Source organism: Aythya marila (assembly GCF_965140915.1).
Source record: "Aythya marila genome assembly, chromosome: W".
NCBI classification, from domain to species: domain Eukaryota; kingdom Metazoa; phylum Chordata; class Aves; order Anseriformes; family Anatidae; genus Aythya; species Aythya marila.
The window spans coordinates 2,876,957-2,894,829 of record NC_139081.1 but is presented as its reverse complement, the minus strand read 5'-3'; the positions used below and the strand labels follow the sequence as shown (position 1 = coordinate 2,894,829).

General features: G+C 53.4%; 1 protein-coding gene across 1 annotated transcript; it reads right to left on the bottom strand.

The window, feature by feature from the left end:
* Positions 1-458: 458 nt before the first annotated feature.
* Positions 459-5,287, bottom strand: LOC309889572 (atos homolog protein B-like; the record flags this gene model as incomplete). Its single annotated transcript, XM_082782441.1, has 7 exons — positions 459-612; positions 1,217-1,422; positions 2,078-2,146; positions 2,405-2,563; positions 2,903-2,987; positions 3,294-3,352; positions 4,214-5,287. The coding sequence occupies 7 exons, from the start codon at positions 5,285-5,287 to the stop codon at positions 459-461; spliced, it is 1,806 nt and encodes a 601-aa protein (XP_082638567.1).
* Positions 5,288-17,873: the final 12,586 nt, after the last annotated feature.

Here is a 17,873-nt window from a genome sequence, read left to right as displayed (position 1 = left end):
TCCACGGGGGTACACGGCCACCCTTGCTGTCCCCTATCAGCCCCATGGGGCTGGGGGGTGCAGCCCCCGCTGTTTGGGGCCTCATCCGGCACCTGTGGGGGAAGAGCAGCGCCTCTGCTCCTCTTCCCCCCCAGCAACAATAAATACTAATACAAACTTTCCACGCTTTTGGCTTGTGCCCCAGGGACAGGCACAGGCAGCCTCCCCCCCTCGCCTCCAGCCATGCCTCCCAGCTCGGAACAACACCAGCAAAAGCCCTGGGCATGTCCCTGGGGTGTCAGGGCTGCCCCCGTCCCTCCTTGTGAAGCCCCCTTGGTGATGGCGGGGGGCACGGCCACGACATTGGGGCAGGTGAGGAGGGTGATACTTCAAGGTGGTGGCACTTCATCTCCTTTACTCATCTCTCCCTGAAGCACCGGGCTGGGAGCTCCCCGGCCGGCTTGGGGTGAGGGAGAAGGTCAGGCCCACGGCGAGTAGCAGGGGTTCCTTGGCATCTCCGTGAAAGATTTCAGTTCGTAGGGGATCCCCGAGTCGACCTCGATCGACTTGCGGGAGAAAAGCAGCCGGATGTCATCATGAAGGTAGATCTTCCCTGACTTGGAGCTGTGAAACCTGGGAGGAGACTAGTGATAGGACAAGAGGGAATGGCCTCAAGTTGCACCATGGGAGGTTCAGGTTGGAAATGAGGAGACATTTCTTCTCAGAAAGAGTGGTCAGGCATTGGGACGGGTTGCCCAGGGAGGTGGTGGAGTCACCATCCTTGGGGTGTTCAAGGAAAGGTTGGACGTGGTGCTTAGGGACATAGTTTAGTGGCTGACAGTGGTAATAGGGTGATGGTTGGACCAGATGATCTTAGAGGTCTTTTCCAACCTTAATGATTCTGTGGAGGAGCCTCAGACTTGCAAGCAATGGCAGCACAACCTCATCTGGAGTTGGGGACACAACTCCCTCCCCTCCCGTGGCCCCTGGTCTTTGAAGCGGCCATGCTCTGGTTGCCTTCAGAGGAACAGAGGTGGCTGTCATGGGGCAGGACTACAGCTCCCTGCAGCCCTTTTAGTGCAAATAACAGCTAGTCCCTGCTCCTCCCCAAGGCTATAGGGTCAAGCTACTACCCCACTCACTAGCAGAGGGGGCTGCAGGTTTGGGGGAAGCAGGGACATAGGGAGAGGGGTCTGGGAACCCAGGACAGGTCTCCATCCCACCCCATATGCCCTACCTCAGGTGCATCAGGTAGCAGAGGACCCTGCGGGGCGGGCTGGTGCCCAGTGGCTCGCTGGGGGCCACAGTGGCCCCTTCCTCCTCCCCCATGGGCACCAGGAAGATGCGGTGGCGTAGAAAGGTCATGTGGTTGGCCGGCATATCCTGGAAGTCGTATGTCACCAAGAACATCTTCACCACAGTCTTGTTGGGGTTAAATAAGGTCTGGGGGTAGAGGATGGGTGAGTGGGGGGTCAGACTGGGAAGGGCCCAGGAATAGATCCATAGGACAGGGCTGGGGCATCTGGAGGCAACAACAGAAGACTCAAGGGACCAGAAGAGTCATCCTTGCCCCACACCAGCACCAAGGAGCTTTGCCTGAGGCTCGGCTCTTGCCCTGTCCATGTCCCTCACAGAAGAGCCAGCACAGGTCACTCAGCTGGCCCACAGCTAAATCCTCTCCACCCACCTCCACTCCCATGTTCCCATCCCATCCCCACTACACATACACAACCCACCAGCCTCATCCTTCCCCACATCTCCTGTCCTGCTGTCTTCCTGCCAGCACACTGGGGGTACTGTGCTCCCTCCACTATGCTTTCTTGGTGGCCATGCTACTCCTCTGCACAAAGATTTCTGGCTGCTGCCCCAGCTAAGCAGCACAATAGCAGAGATGCTGTGGATGCCCCATCCCTGGAGGTGCTCAAGGCCAGGCTGGATGGGGTTTGAGCAACCTGGGCTGATGGGAGGTGTTCTGCCCATGGCGGGGGGGTGGGACTGGGTGAGCTTTAAGGTCCCTTCCAACCCAAACCATTCTGTGATTCTGTGATAATGGAGTATCTCCACCCCAGGAAGCAACAGGAGCCCAACTACCACTCACCACTTGGATGGTTCCAGTTTTGGGGACACTGTAACCCTTCTTTCCCAAGGCCTCCAAGTCAATTACTCCCTGGGGCAAAACAAACAGCACATGAGAGAGAGAGAGAGAAAGCCCATGGAGAGCCCAGCTAGGATGCAACATGGGGCCAAGACTCCACTTTCTCTTTGCTTTGCAGGTTAAGTGTTGCTCCTGAGATAGCTGGTGGTTTCTTCAGATGTGTGGCTGCTTGAGCCAAGCTCTCCAGAGAAGAGCAGCCCCTGAGGATGTGCAGTGTCTGGACATAGCCCCCGCTCACCTCCCCCACTGGCCCAGCCCATGTGTACGTACCAAGAAAGGTGAGGGTGTGCTGTGTTGAGAGATGTCAAAGTAGGTGACGTTCACAGGCAGAGTGGCATGCTGGGGGCAGTAGGAGCCGCTGGCACCAATCTCTGCTGTGAATCCCTCGATGCGTCCTGATGGTGCAAAGCGCCCCTTCAGGATGGACTCCTGAAAGAGGAGGGAAGTGTTAGGGACTGGAGACTGCCCACAAGGGACCCTGGCTGCTTTTTCAGAGACAGATCCCATCCAGCCATAGGTGGCCTGAAACCAGCCATCTGGCACAGAGAAGAACCTGCTGTTTGAGCTGTCCTGGTGGTGAGCAGCTGACACATCACAGCCAATGTGCACAAGACCCTTGAGGACAGGCAACCCAGCCCCATGCCAACTGCCATAGAAAGCAGCCAGCTCCTGTTGGGCTCAGCTTCTCCCAGCCCGATGCCAGCCTAGCCCAAGCCCTCCAGACCCACCTCCCTCCCCAGCAGGCCATCACTGTGTGGGTGCTGTTACCTCAAAGTTTCCCAGCAGAGCATGGCTGATGGTGGTGGTGGCCCAGGGTGCTGCAGAGGACCGGGTTCCCCTCCGGAGATGTCGCCTTGAGAGGAGAGCAAGAATCAGTGTGGGACTAGAGAGCACAGCCTTGGGTTGTCCATCTCCCTGGGGGTGCAGAACCTTCTCCTCTGATAGAGATGGAGACGTCCCTCCCTCCACCCCTTTCCTTGGTAGAAGTTGAACCCATTTTTCAAACCCCAGAAGCAGCCTCCTTCCACCCCACAGCCCGGAGTCTCGTGGAGGGGAGATGCCCACCAACCCAACCCAACCGCCCCAGCAGGCTGTAGGGTGCTGGGATCACTGTGCACCCCAGATCATGCTGCGAGGCAGGAGCTGCTGGGACACTCACGATTTGAGGCGCAGCCCGCTCTTCAGCCTCCTCCCAACCGCAGTGCAATCTGCAGAGCTCTGGAAGGGACATGAAACCGACGAACGTGTTAGGGCACCAAATGGGGACCGTGCACCACCTCTTGCCCTGTCCCACATCCCTGCTAGAATGGCATGGGGGGCAGTGTGAAGCATGGAGAGGACACAGAGCTGCCAAAACCCCGACCTGGCTGCAAGGGCAGGTCTTTACCCTCACAAAGTGGCTCTGCTGAGGAAGGTGGTGACGAAACCCAAGACAAGGGTGCAGCACGTAGCATCCCACCCCATAAACCACATCTAAGGAATGGTAACATGTATGACAAAGCTCCCTGGCCAGTCTGGGAAAAGTCCCATCCCCAGGCAATTCATGCAAAGTCTGGGCAAAGGGTTGGGCTGCCCACAGCCAGGCTCCTATAGCTGTAGGGTGGGGGATTAAAGACGGCCTCACTGCTGTCTCCTTTTAAAAGTGCCCCCTTTTCAGGGGTTTTCCTTTCTGGAAGTCACACAAAGGACAGCACAACACAAAGGGATGATGGAGCTAGCTGGCATGACCGGGCTGGAAAAACAAGGGAAGCTGCCGGAGGACCTCACTCTGCAAGGGCAGTGCTGAGGGCAGCCAGGCTGGGGGACAGTCACCAAGAAGGGCACGTGGACAGGGATGGAGCTGTGTCCCACGCACAGTGCATCCTGTCTCTGAGCAGCAACAAAACAGGGTGCCTCTGCTTTTGTAGGGCCGGTGGTAGGCTACAGACCACATGTCCCAGGGCTGGCCACTATCCAGTGCACTGTGGCACTGGGACAGGACACGGTGCTGTGCCACTGTGGGCCATGTGCCCAAGAGGGACAGCTCTGGGTGTCTCCAGGCTGTTCCCTGCTTCTTCCTACCCCCCCAGCAATGCTCACCTTGGCTGCAGGGAGCAGGTGGTTCCAGAAAGGGGCCCCCTTGGTGTCTGTGCTGCGGCAGGCTGTGGGCACTAGGTGGCATGGCAGGGTCTTCTTCCTCTCCGATGGGGACAGGCTCTCGTCCTCAGAGCAGGAGTCGGCCACAACTTCACCAGTGGGCAGCAGCTTCCTTTTGGCCCGGCAGCTGCTGCCACTGACCCGGCTGCTCCCGCAAGGCGTCTTCTCCAGGGAGCTCAGGCTGCCAGGCTCGTGTCTGAGTACTGTCTGTGGAGCCGGGGACTCCTTGCACCCATTGGCCACCACTGGCCATTCCTCTCCTCCGCAAGCCCTGCTGCTGTGAGCAGGGCTGCTCCCTGGCTTTTCTCTCCTCCCACCAGAGTCCAGCTGGGATGTTTGTGCAATATTGTGCAAATCAAGGTCAAGTAGTTTGTGGCCACTCACCCGCTCCCCGTTCTCCCTGCAGTCCGCAGGCTGATCCCCCAGCAGGACAGGGCAACCGTCTCTCGTGTGTGAAGTACTGCAAGCAATGTGCTGAGGCCGGGAGGAGGAGGTATCCTGCATCTTGTCCTCTCTTCTGGCCTTGGGGCTGTGGCTAGGGCTGCCCTTGCACCGGTGCTCCACCACCCGCAGCCCGCTATGAGAGAAGTGCTGGGCAGAGCTGCACAGGGAGAGCTCCTCCACCAGCAGACCATCCTTGAAGGTATCATCATCTTCCAGGGCAACCTGCCTGGGGCCCCTGTCACACTTGCCATCCAACCCCCTGCCACCACAGCGAGTTCGTTTGGGATCCCGCACCCCCTCTGGAGATTGCTGCTTGGGGTAGCCCCTCTTGACAGCCAGCCGGCTGCCTGTACACTGCTCCGTGCTCTCGGAGGAGCTGGAGAGATGGGAGAATATGGAGACCTGGTAAACCTTCTGGTGCTTGATCTCCGTCTTGTTGTAGCCCATGAGGATGCCGTGGTGGGTGCAGCACTGCGAGGAAGGCTCCAAGGTTGCCTCTCTGCTGGGTTGGGGCAGGCCGGAGTCTGTGCTGGGCTCCGGGGGCAGGGACGTCTCTGCATGGATGTGCCGCATGGAGATTCACTTGGCTGGGCCCCACGTGGAGCTGGAGCCAGGACAGCCCATGCAGCAGCAGGAAGGGGACAGTAAAGTGCCACAGGTGATGGTGGGAGGGCAGGGGCAGGAACTGGATGCCCTCACTCAGGACGTTCGAGTGAACCCTTCTTTATGGGGTGCACTGCAACACAGCATCTGGAAAGAGAGGGGAGAGAGGTCAGCCAGGATCAGGGTCCTTGTCCTGCCTTCTGGACCTGCTGGAAGATGGGCAGACCTGCTTGGACCTCCTGATATTGTATAAACTCACTTTAGGATAGAATAAATCTTGTAGTTAAAAATGTAATGAGAACAAAATATATGACATCTTCTTATCTGTCGACCTTCTGTTGAAGCATCTTGTTAAGTGAAACATCCCGTTATCTGTCAACCTTCAGTTAGGCTGAAACTTGAGCTAACTTGAGCCAATTCGGCATTCCTGCGGCCTGGGAAACAACTGATTCAGCCAACTTGGCATTCTTTAGCAAAAGGTGAAAAGTACATCATGAGGAAGACCTATGGTCTTCCTCCCAAAGACCACCGCCCACGTCCCAAAGACCCCTGCCCACAATTCTTGGGAGGCTTTGCACAAGCGCAAGGACTGATAAGCTAATTAGCATACGAAGCGAGAGTAGGCGGGTTTAGGTATCGAATATGTATAGGCGTTAATAGAATATTCATTGTTTTGCTGTATAAATATGAGATAGTTTGTCACTTTGAACATGCACGTTATGCGGAAGGATCCCTCGTGCATCCAGCGCTGACAATAAAGGATACTTCGTCACTTAGAAATTTCGGCTTTGATCTTTGAATCAATCTGGTGACCCAGATGGGACACCCCCTCTCTGCCAGACTGCAGGACCCGCTGGGAATAGGACTCCCTAGGGTACCCCCGGGATTTCTCGGGGGGACTCCTTGACTCAACGGATCACTGCGGAGGCAGACAAGGATCCCATCTCTGTAAGTGACAGTATTCTTTATTTTGGTTTTGGTTTGTTTGTTTGGTAGACCGGTCATTTGAAACTGCCCATAAGTCGGAAGATAAAAGTTCTGCAGGGTGGTGTATACTTTTGTGGCTAGCACCTTAAGTATATGTTTGATTTTGTTGGCATTTAATTGCCATTTGGAACCTGGCAAGTTTGCTAATAAGGTTCATTTGTTAGTGTTACTTATTTCGGTTTTCTGACTTATCGCATGTGGAATTTGACTCTGATTATTGCTATTGTGATTTTGGCTATATTCTTGGTAATAATAGTAGGTTCTTGGCGTTGCTATAGAAAGATACCTGCGTGCTGCATTTTGTAAGTGATAAGTGTATTCTGAAAGTGTGAACTGGGAAAATGGGAGGAAGGCAAACTGGTGGGATTTTAAAGAAAAGCCCTTTAGGATGTGTTTTGAGTCATTGGAAGGATATTGGAGGATCTGCTGGTGGAAGTGTGAACAGGAAAACATTGATAAAATATTGTAATCAATGGTGGCCGCTTTATAAGCTGGACTGTGGAGAAAAGTGGCCTTTTAATGGAACTTTAAACTATAATACTTTGCTACAGTCAATGTTGTTTTTGAGAAGGAGAACAGGATGAAATGTTGTATACTGATGTTGTTTCAGCATCTTGGTGGGAAAAGGTAGGGAATTAAGTTGGCCCCTGACTGAGCCTTTGATGTTGGCATTAGAAAAGTACAGGCTGGAGAAAGATAAAGGAAGTGTTAAAAGGGTTGTTGAAAGTGTTGAAGGTGTTTGAAGTTGAATGAGCAGGGAAAGAGGATGTAGGAATGTTAATATTTCTGCCTCAGCCCAAGGCTGAGATCTTAAAATCACGGGTGTTAGCCCTCTGGGGCAAAGGGATCAGGATGGGTCCGAGAGTTGTCAAGGAAACAGAAAAGCAGTTAACTCTTAAAACAACCTGAGTTCATGTGCGAGCTCAGATTGCCGATGGGACCGCTCAGGGAACTGTGGACAATTGCATTCCCCTGACCGACCCCCACTGAGACCCTAATCATCCCGAAAATTATGAACGGTTAAGTAAATACTAAAATCTGGACGAATTGGGAATTGAGAATATGCTTCCAACAAGGTCCAAAAGAAACCCCTGTGGAATTTTTGGACCAACTCTGAAATGTAATGAAAACAAAACAAAACAAAACAAAACAAAAACACAACGATTTGGACCTGGCTTCGGAGGACAAATTGACTAGCCTTTTCCTAGGGTAATCATTGGCCCCTGATTTCAACAGAAATAACGGGGACCTGGGGAATCTACCCTAGCGGATCCTCCACTTGTTATAATGAAGCTAGGGGAGGAACAGAAGTGAAATTTCTTGTTAATATGGGGGCAACATATTCGGTTCTAAATTAAGCATTTATGCCTTTACGGAATGATTATGTTAGGGTAAAAGGTGCAACCGATAAACCTGAAAAGGCTTATTTTTGTGAACCTTTGAAGTACAAGTTAGGGAAACAATGGGGCGTACACAGATTTTTATATATGCCTAACTCCCCATGGGCACTCTTAGGTTGAGATTTATTAGAGCAATTAGGAGCAGAAATTGTCTTTGAAAAAGGGAAAATGGAATTAAGGATAGGAGAAGAACAACTAATAAATGTGTTGAGCTTGGCACTAATACAAACTGACCCTAAAAGTGAAATACCCTTAGAGATCACAGATCAAGTATATCCAGGAGTTTGGGCCACCGAAGTCCCTGGAAGAGCTAAAAATGTGACCCTAATAATTATTAAATTAAAGCCAGGAGAGAAACCCGTTAAGGTTAAGCAATATCCTTTGAGGATAGAAGACAGGAAAGGAATTAAAGAGATAATTGATAAATTTCTACAGTATGGATTATTGGTTGAATGCGAATCAGAATACAATACACCCATATTGCCAATTAAAAAGGCAGATGGAAAAAGCTATAGGCTAGTTCAGGATTTGAGGGCCATAAATAAAATCACTGAGGATATACATCCAGTAGTGGCAAACCCTTATACTTTGCTGACTAAATTAAAGAATAGTCAAGTCTGGTTTACCATACTGGAGTTAAAAGACGCCTTCTTCTGCCTACCCTTAGCCACAGAAAGCCAAAACCTATTTGCCTTTGAATGGGAAAACCCTGACTCAGGCAGAAAGACGCAGCTTACGTGGACAGTACTACCTCAAGGATTCAAGAATAGCCCCACCAGTTTTGGAAACCAATTAGCAAAGGAACTTGAAACTTGGATACCTCCGGACACTGAAGGGGCTTTGTTACAATATGTAGATGATCTCTTAATAGCTACTGAGACTAAAGGGAGTTGTATTCAATGGACTATAAGTCTCCTTAATTTTCTGGGTTTAAATGGATATCGAGTCTCTCAACAGAAAGCCCAGCTGGCTCAACAACGCGTGACCTATTTGGGATTTGAAATTTTGGGAGGTCAGCGAGAACTAGGAACTGAACGTAAGGAAGTCATTTGCTGGACTCCAGAACCCCAAACGGTAAAGGAGCTATGAACCTTTTTAGGAATGACAGGTTAGTGTCGCCTTTGGATTTATAATTATGGACTATTGGTAAAGCCTCTATATGAATTGATAAAGAGTAATCAGTCAAAGTTAGTCTGGACTGGAGAAGCACGAAACGCCTTTAAACAACTTAAACGAGAATTGATGCAAGCTCTGGCTTTGGGATTACCGGATCTCTTGAAACCCTTTTGGTTGTTTTCTCATGAGAGACAAGGGATAGCTTTGATAGCGAACAGCTGTGTGGTGCTGAGCTGCCGGTTTGGTTAAACCACAACAATGATTAAGAGACTGGAGCATCTCTCCTATGAAAAAGGCTGAGAGCTGGTATTGTTCAGCCTGGAGGGGAGAAGGCTAAGCCACCTGGATGTGATCCTGGGCACCCTGCTCTGGGTGTCCCTGCTTGGGCAGGGATTGGACCAGATAGACTCAAAGGTCCCTTCCAACCTCATCCCTTCTCTGAGGCTGTGTAACCCCCATGCTGTAGCCTGCCCTGGCTGCCCCCACACTCACCGCTCTGCAGCACAAAAAACACTGCACTCCCAATCAACCTCCCCGTCCTGCCGCAGGCTGTTGTTGGTACAGCTAGCTGAAGACACCTGCCAGCTAGGCATCCCCCAGAAGTGGTGTGGCTGCCATGGAATGGCTCCCACCATCACGGTGTGCCTCCGAACCTCTGTGCCATCCTCTCCAGCTCTTCAGTCTCCACAGCAGCTCTGAGGGCAAAGAAAGGGGGAAATGCAGGGCTGGTGAGATTCAGAGGCTCACCGAGAGCAGGGCAGGAGGGTAGAATCACAGACTTCTTTGGGTTGGAAGGGACCTTAAAGATCACCCCGTTCCAACCCCCCTGCCATGGGCAGGGACACACTCCCACAGGTTGCCCAAAGCGTGGTGCTGCCTGCCCACAGGGTCACACAGGCAGAGAAGGCAGTATTGAAGTTCAGCCTCTCCCAAATCCAAAGGTCACATGAATCTATTGGACATCTCAGGCAGTATTTTCACTTTACTTTCCATTTAAGCCACAAATACTTTAAGCTAAGCTGTAAACTCTCATACCTTGTTTATCTTCTTCCTTGCCTTCCTGCATGAAAATCTGTGTATAGGAACAGATTCCTACTTCTTTTTGGTGATCATTCTATGACCTGCTTTCCAAGACACTGCAGATCACCAGCAACCTCTGGGCCAGCTAGCCGCTGGTCTCATGCCTATCCATCCCATCCGCCCACAGCACCTGACACTTTCTGGCCCTACAGACAAGGAAAAGGGCTTGCAATTGCTTTCTTCCGGTAAGAGATGCATGGCAGGGATGGCAGAAAACAGGAGCCTGACAACCCTGAGCATGATGGCCCCAATCAGTCTCCCCCAGAGCAAAGACAGCAATCCTTCTATGTGCACAGCACTCACCTGCTCAAAGGCGCCCTTGATGTATGAAGTAGATTTGCAGCTGCAACACAGCTCTATTGTGGTCACAATCCACCAGCACCACAGCTTTGATGCCTGGAAGAGGGCAAAGAGGAGAATTAACCCAGGCAGCAGCTCATAGTACAACACTTTCACAGCAGGCAGGAGCCTTTAGGCACCTCCATTGTCAGTCCCTCTGCCGTGGGGCTGCTCAGGAGCTTTGCAGTCCCAGGAAGCTCTGGGTGAAGGAGAAAATGCTGCCCACCGCTGGGGACCGTGCAGCTCTCTCCCCATGCAGCCTCAGCCGGGGGCTCAATGCAGCAGCCATCTGAAGGGAAGCCACTGTCTGTGTCCTGTTGGGCAACCTGACCATGAGCACTGCTCTGAAAGATGGAAACAGCAGGGCTAGGCAGATGAACAAAATCCCTGCAGGGATGCTCAGAGGCACTAAATACCCAAGTGCACCCCTTTCTGGCACCTTGGTCCAGCAAATTCTGCATCAGTGCAATGAACATGTGGCCTGACCTTGCCCTCCTCAGAAAACGTGCTGTTCCCTCATTATGTTTTCAGTAAGATTTGAAATTAGTTCCAGTCTCTGAAAACAGACCAGCCCAAAAGCCACCTCCATCAGAGCCAGGGGAAGGGAACCACCAGCAAGCAGCCAGAACAGAGATGCAACACGCCAGCTCCCACAGAGCACTTGCAGCAGGGCAAGTCAATGTTGCAGCACAACAACCCCCCTGGTCCTCTTTGTAAAGCTCAGCTCCTCCTGGCACCCTGAAGGAAGGCTGGTAGAGGAGCAGGTGGGTGCCTGCAGACACAGGACGCCATGGTGTTGGCATACCATGTTCTGTCCACCTAGGACGGGGAGAGCTCTCTCCCCAGGTAGCTGCTACCCTCCTCCGTCCCCAGGGCAGATCTGCACCATGACTTCCATGGCATGGCCGGCCACTGGGAAACAAAATTGGCAACTATCGGCAAGAGTCAGAACAGGGCAGCAGGAGAAAGCCACATCTTTCCTGCGCATGTCCACCCAGGACAAATGTGTGGATTCAGCCTGCACCTTTCTTTCTCTAACCCACACCCCTCGGCAACCACAGCCCTTCCTAAGTTCCCAGACAGGCAGAATGAGCCCTTTTCTCCCCAGAGGCAGCTGCCTTGCAAGAGAATTAGTCTATCAGGTGATGCTGACACCACAAACCCATCTCAGCTGAGATCTCCACGCCAGTCACCTGGTGATGCCAGCACTGGGCAGTAGTGTGCACCCCTAGCCTGAGGGGCTGCACCTCATTTTGACAACCCAGGTGCTGCTGCCAAATGCACTGTGCAGGGAAACACCAGGATTCCCCAGCCCACCCCCAAGTACACCCCGGGACCCCCTCACATGCCCCGCAGCTGGGGACAGGGAGCAGCAGTAGCACAGTACTGCTCCTCTCCTGAATGCATCGGGAGGGACAGGCCCCTTACAGCACCCAGCTGGAGCCTACAGCCCCTCTACAGAGCAACATGGGGACCCCAAACTACTGCACCTACAGCAGGGACAGGGAGACATCACCTGGACATCTCTCCCTTCTTCTTCCCCCAGAGCCAGGCATCTCCAGAGCCCTGCTTCTGGCAGCTTGGATGGGACAGGAGCAGGTCTGGGTCCTCCCCAGCCCTGCAGAACTGTACAGGTGCCACGTGGGACTCCCTGTGCCCACACCAAAGGTTCGGCCCCTCCTAAGCCCAAGCAGCTGTGATTTTGCTGGTGTTTGGCCTGTACCAGTGCTCTAAGATAGGACTGAATGGACTTTGCCTGTGGGGGGAAAGCCTGGCAAGAGCTCCTGCTTTCTGCCCTGCTCACACCAAACTCCCAGGTGACCCAAACAGCTGGAGGGCTGAATGGGGCCAGAAGGGCAGCCCAGCATCCAGAGAAGTAGGATGGTTGCTGTATGGCAGGTCGAGCAGAGCTCCCTCTGTATCAACCACATTTTGAAGAAGAAATTCCCTTCTATAGTGCTGCAGTGCCACTAGGGTCACAGCCCTGTTGTGGTTTGGCCAGGGTCTCCCAGCACCTGGATCCAGAGCTTTCCCTTCTTCCCCCAGCCTGGCTAGCCCTGGGGAAGGACACAACGCCTCACCAGCCACAGGACCTGAAGGGAGGGAGCATGTCCCAGGCACTGGGGCAGAGACCTGGCATTCCCCGGGGACACTGAGCCAGCAGACCATGAGGCAGGATGACACAGCCAGGCCTAGGGGTCAGGGACATGGCTTGCCTGCTGCTTTCGTTCCTATTAGCACATCCGGGGCAGGGAAGGGGACACACAGGACAAACAGACCATGGTCTCAGTCTGGTGGCAGGTGAGGAAGGGTTCCCAGCTGGGTGATGCAGCAGCTGGACCACATGCCAGGCTGCAGCCTGCAAAAGGATCTGTTGCTGTTTGAACTGCTCTGCACCGCACACGTCGTGGGCCAGAAAGGAAGCAGGGAGGGTCGGGGGCAGCTCTGTCAGCTTTGGAGTAATTTGGGGGCAGGATGGGCAGAGGACTGGAACAGGGGCACCTGGCACCAGTGCAAGAAGAGCAAGAGCTGTGCCCAAAGGGACTCAGTAGAACCCACACAGCTTCCCAAGGCCAGCAAGACAAGGGGACACATGTCCAGGTCTGAGCATCACTGACTGGGGCAGAGCACCAAGACCATGGGCTGGAAAGGGACAAGAGGGATTCTTGCACCTTTTGGACAACAAAAATGACAAAACCAATGCCAAGCTGGTGTTTATACTGCCTTTTGCTCCCTCTCCTGGGAAGAGCTAAGGAAACCCTTGCAGCCTCCCTGGGTTCAGGCAGGAACCATGCAGCACAGAAGGAGAGGGGCTGTCGTTACAGGAGGGCAGAGAATCACCTGTGGTACATGCAGAGCATGAGGCAAGAGAAGAAGCAACAGAAACTGCTGGAAAGTGACTGCCTAGAGGATAAGTCACAGCCCTGCCAGTCCTATCTGAACCCAGAAAAAGGAAGAAAATGTAACCATTGGAAGTGTAAAGCCACAAGTTTGGCACAGGCTAAGAGAGGAGCTTGAGAAGCACTGGCAGGCAGAAAGTTCCCATCACATGCCTGAAGGATGGCAGCACCAGTAGCAATGCTGCCGTCAGAGGATGGTTTCTCTGCGGCCTGCAAGATCAGGTACATGGCTGTCAGCAGATACAGATAGGCAAGGCTGGGGACCACTTCCAGCATCATCCCTGGGCAAGGACGCAATCGTGGAGAGAAGGCAGTTAGAGAGATGCTGCCGGAGCAAATGGTGCCTGAAGGGAAAGATGAATGGGGTGGAGGTGGCCCTGGCACTCCCCTGGGCTTCAGGCTGGGGAGGAAGGAGCTCACACTTGGTGGAAAGGAGGGAGAGGGGAGGAGAGAGGGTGCAGAGGGAGGGAGCATCCCTGCCCCGCTGCAAGGGCAAGCCTTGCTCTCAGGGGCTCTGAAGGAGGCCCGCTGCTGTGCCAGATTTACACAGCTGCAGAGCCTTGCTTAGTGCTGGCCCCTGTGCAGATAACAGGGAGGAAGCTGGGACGGGAAGAGACAGTGCCCATATCAGGAGTGCAAGCTCCTGGAAACCACCAGGGACAGACCCTGCACCTTCCTCTGCCCAATGGCACTGTGTTGGGGAGCCACTGCTGCCACCCTCCCTCCCTCCCTCCCAGCCTGCAGGTGGGGACACCATCCCAGTGCATCACTGCAGGGTGACAACACCCCTCGGGACAGAGCTCCTGAGTGCCCAAATACCCCCCATCCCCACCACGGGCTGGGGGCTGCCCCACAGTGTCTTCCCCAGCCCCAGCCCTGCAGGCAGGTGCTGTGGGAGGCTACGTGGGGTCCAAACCCTTCTGCTCAGCTGAGCCAGGATAACAATGAGAGCTCCCCCGGGAGCTGGGAAGTCCGCAGGCTTTACCCCTGCACCACCTGATGCCCTGCATCTGGATCTCTTCCAACACCTTGTCTCGGCATCTCCCATGCCGGCAGTGATGCTGACAATAGCCTGCGGCTGGGAAGGGGGGCTGGCAGGGTCTGGAGGCAGATCCTATAGGCAACAGCCACCTGTGTATGCCTTTTCCCCATGCCCAAACTCCCCCAGCAGCCTCCCCTCCATGCATGGCTGCCCCTCTCCCCCGGGAAAGCACAGAGAATGAAAAGCAGCTCAAAACCCATCAGGACAATTGGGCTGCTCTACAAAGCTGGCAGCACCCCCTGCCCACCCAGGCTCAAACCTCCACGATGCAGCCTATGGCGATAAACCGTGAGCCCACGAAACCTGCAGCATGCAGAGTGGGGAAATCCCAGCAGAGTGGGGAAATCCCAAGCAGCAGCCACTCACGGGGAGGACAGCCCAGGTTGAGGACAGACCTTTGTCTCTGCCTGCCTGTCTCACAGGCTCCACGCTGGAGGAGGAAAAAGGGGGCGGTGGGGGACAGCAAGCAAAGATAACACCCCTAGGAGGGATGTCACAGTCACATTAATCACTTGGAATTCCAAACAGTGCAGACCTGGGTGCTGCAAATATGGGCAGCAAATGGAGATGCTCAAAGCTCTGAAATAATTGGATCCTTTCACAAGAGCCTAGCCCAGAATCCAGCACAGGAATTCAGTCCCCGTTGGAAGTCAAGATCAAATATGTGGAGAGGCAGGCACAGCACATGCAATCCTCAGCCGCCGCCATATTCACAGGACCCTGCGCCGCTCTCATCTCAGGTGTCTTCCCAGCAGGAGTGATGGCATGGGAGGACTGCAACAGTGAGCCCCACATAGAGCCCAGCTAGGGACCATCCCCTCCCCATCCAACTTACTCCACTTGTGGCAAGGTGCAGAAGCACTGCCAAGGAGAAAGGAGGTTTATTGGAGGAAAGCAGCAGCCTTGAAGCCTTGCTCAGCCAGAGGGGCAGCCCTGCGGGGTGATGCGCAGCCCAGCAGGATTGCCAGCCTGTGTCACATCCCCAGTAAGACGCGTACACTGCACATGCAGGCTCCTGCTCAGCACCTCAACAGCAATGAAAAGGCACGGAAGCTTCTGACAGAAAACAAAGAGGCAGCGGCAGAGCTGGGGGTGGGGAAAACTCTCGGCTGCCCAAGAGGATCCCTATGGAGGCAGCAGGATGCTGTCAGGCTGCACCACAGCTACTCACCCCTGTGAGCCCCCGTGGCACCTGCTCACCCGGCAAAGGGGGGACAGAGGGTGGGCTGGCCCCAGTCCCCTCCCCAAGGATGCATGGGATGGGAAGTGCTGCAGGATGCAAGCCAGGCCCAGAACAACAGCTGGCCACAAGGGGAAAATTCCTCCAGGCTAGCTTCTCTTCGTGAAACCATGTCTTTCCACCTTGGAGTAGCCATCGTGTACCACCATTCCCAAGGGTAAAGTGCAGCCAGCACCACATGTGCAAGTTTTATGGCAAGGAGAATTTGTGGAGCTCAGCACTGTGCATGCTCTGGAGTTGACCTTGCAGTGGCACAGCGGTGGTGGTTACCCCAGGGTGACAAAGGAAGTGCCCACAGTGGCCCCTGGCCATCCCATGCAGAGACAAGAGGGCAGGCTCCCTCCCTGTCCCCCTGCTGGTCATGTGGGTGGCAGCCCGGGCATCGGGGACTGCGTGTGACCGTACAAACCAGCGGCTCCATCCCAGACCCTGGTGCCAACTGGAACCAATGGGAAATTTCCCACTGTTTGTGCTTACGAAGTCGCCCACTCAGAGGATGGCTGCAGGAAGCCACATCATAGAATCATCATAGAATGGCCTGGGTTGAAAGGGACCATAAAGATCATCTAGTATCAACCCCCCTGCTCTGGGCAGGGTTGCCAACCACTAGAGCAGGCTGCTCAGAGCCGCATCCAGCCTGGCCTTGAATGCCTCCAGGGTTCCACTGCCTCACCACCCTCTGAGTGAAGAATTTCCTCCTAATATCTAATGTAAATCTCCCCTGCCTTAGTTTAAAACCATTCCCCCTTGTCCTGTTACTACCAACACATGTAAGCAGGCATTCCCCCTCCTGTTTATACGCTCCCTTCAAGTACTGGAAGGCCGCAAAGAGGTCTCCCTGGAGCCTTCTCTTCTCCAAGCTAAACAAGCCCAGTTCCCTCAATCTTTCTTCATAGGAGAGGTGCTCCAGCCCTCTGATCATCTTAGTGGCCCTCCTCTGGACTGTTCCAAGAGCTCCACATCCTTCTTGTGCTGGGGGCCCCAGGCCTGCACGCAGTATTCCAGGTGGGGTCTCACAAGAGCAGAGTAGAGGGGGACAATCACCTCCCTCTCCCTGCTGGCCACCCCTTTTTTGATGCAGCCCAGGACATAGTTGGCCTTCTGGGCTGCAAACGCGCACTGCTGGCTCATGTCCAGCTTCTCGTCCATCGGGACCCCCAAGTCCTTCTCCACAGGGCTGTTCTCAAGTTCTTCTTTTCCCAGTCTATATAAATACCTGGGATTGCCCCAGCCCAAGTGCAACACCTTGCACTTGGCCTTGTTGAACCTCATTAGGTTCTCATGGGCCCACTTCTCAGCCTGTCAAGGTCCCTCTGGATGGCAACCCTTCCCTCTATTGTATCAACTGCACTGCTCAGCTTGGTGTCATCTGCAAACTTGCTGAGGGTGCACTCGATTCCATCGTCTATGTTGTTGATAAAGATGTTGAAGAGCACTGGACCCAAGACCGACCCCTGAGGGACACCACTTGTGACCGGCCTCCACCCAGACATAGAACCGTTGACCACAACCCTTTGGCTGCAACCAGCAGGTTGCTTTATCCACCTAACAGTCCATCCTTCAAATCCATACCTCTCCAATTTAGAGAGAAGAATGTAGTGAGGGACCATATCAAAGGCTTTGCTCAAGTCCAGGTAGATGATATCCATCGCCCCTCCTTTGTCCACCGATGCCATCACTCCATCATAGAAGGCCACCAGATCGGTTAGGCAAGATCTGCCTTTGGTGAAGCCATGCTGGCTGTCTCAGATCACCTCTTTATCTCCTGCATGCCTTAACATGTCTTCCAGGAGGATCCGCTCCATGGTCTTCCCAGGCATAGAGGTGAGGCTCACCAGCCTGTAGTTCCCCAGGTCTTCCTTTCTCCCTTTCTTAAAAATGGGAGTAATGTGAGAAACTAAGTTGTGTTTTTGCAGTAGAGAACTAATTTTCTGTATTCCAAGGTAGTTGTGTAGTCATAATAAGGAGAAATGCTAAGTAGATAAGTGGACAGTAGAAGGCCTCACTCTTCCAAAATAAGGAGGAAGCTTGAGAAAAACAGGATGAGCAGCGTGGGAACAGTAAAACAAAGATCACAAGTTCTCAGAACATAAGAAAAGGAAAAAAAAAGGGAAAAAGGAGAAATTAAAGGGTTGAAGAAAAAGAAAAATTATACATATGTGGTATAGAGGAGCGTTGAGTAGCTTGTGAACCTGTAGTACTCAGCCAATGAGGAAACAGGGGAGGTGATCAGGCATCGGGTAATAGGGAATAAAAGGTTATGATTTGTTTACTAAAATGCGCTCCTGCTTGCAGGACACCCACCATTACAATCACGAATAAAATAGCTTCACAGAAGATTCCGCCTGAAGAAAATTATTTGAGATTTTTCTCACAATTTGGGGGCTCGTCTGGGATCTTGTCGCCTACCGAAGAGTTCTTGCCACCACAGACAGGAAGGTGCACCCCGCTG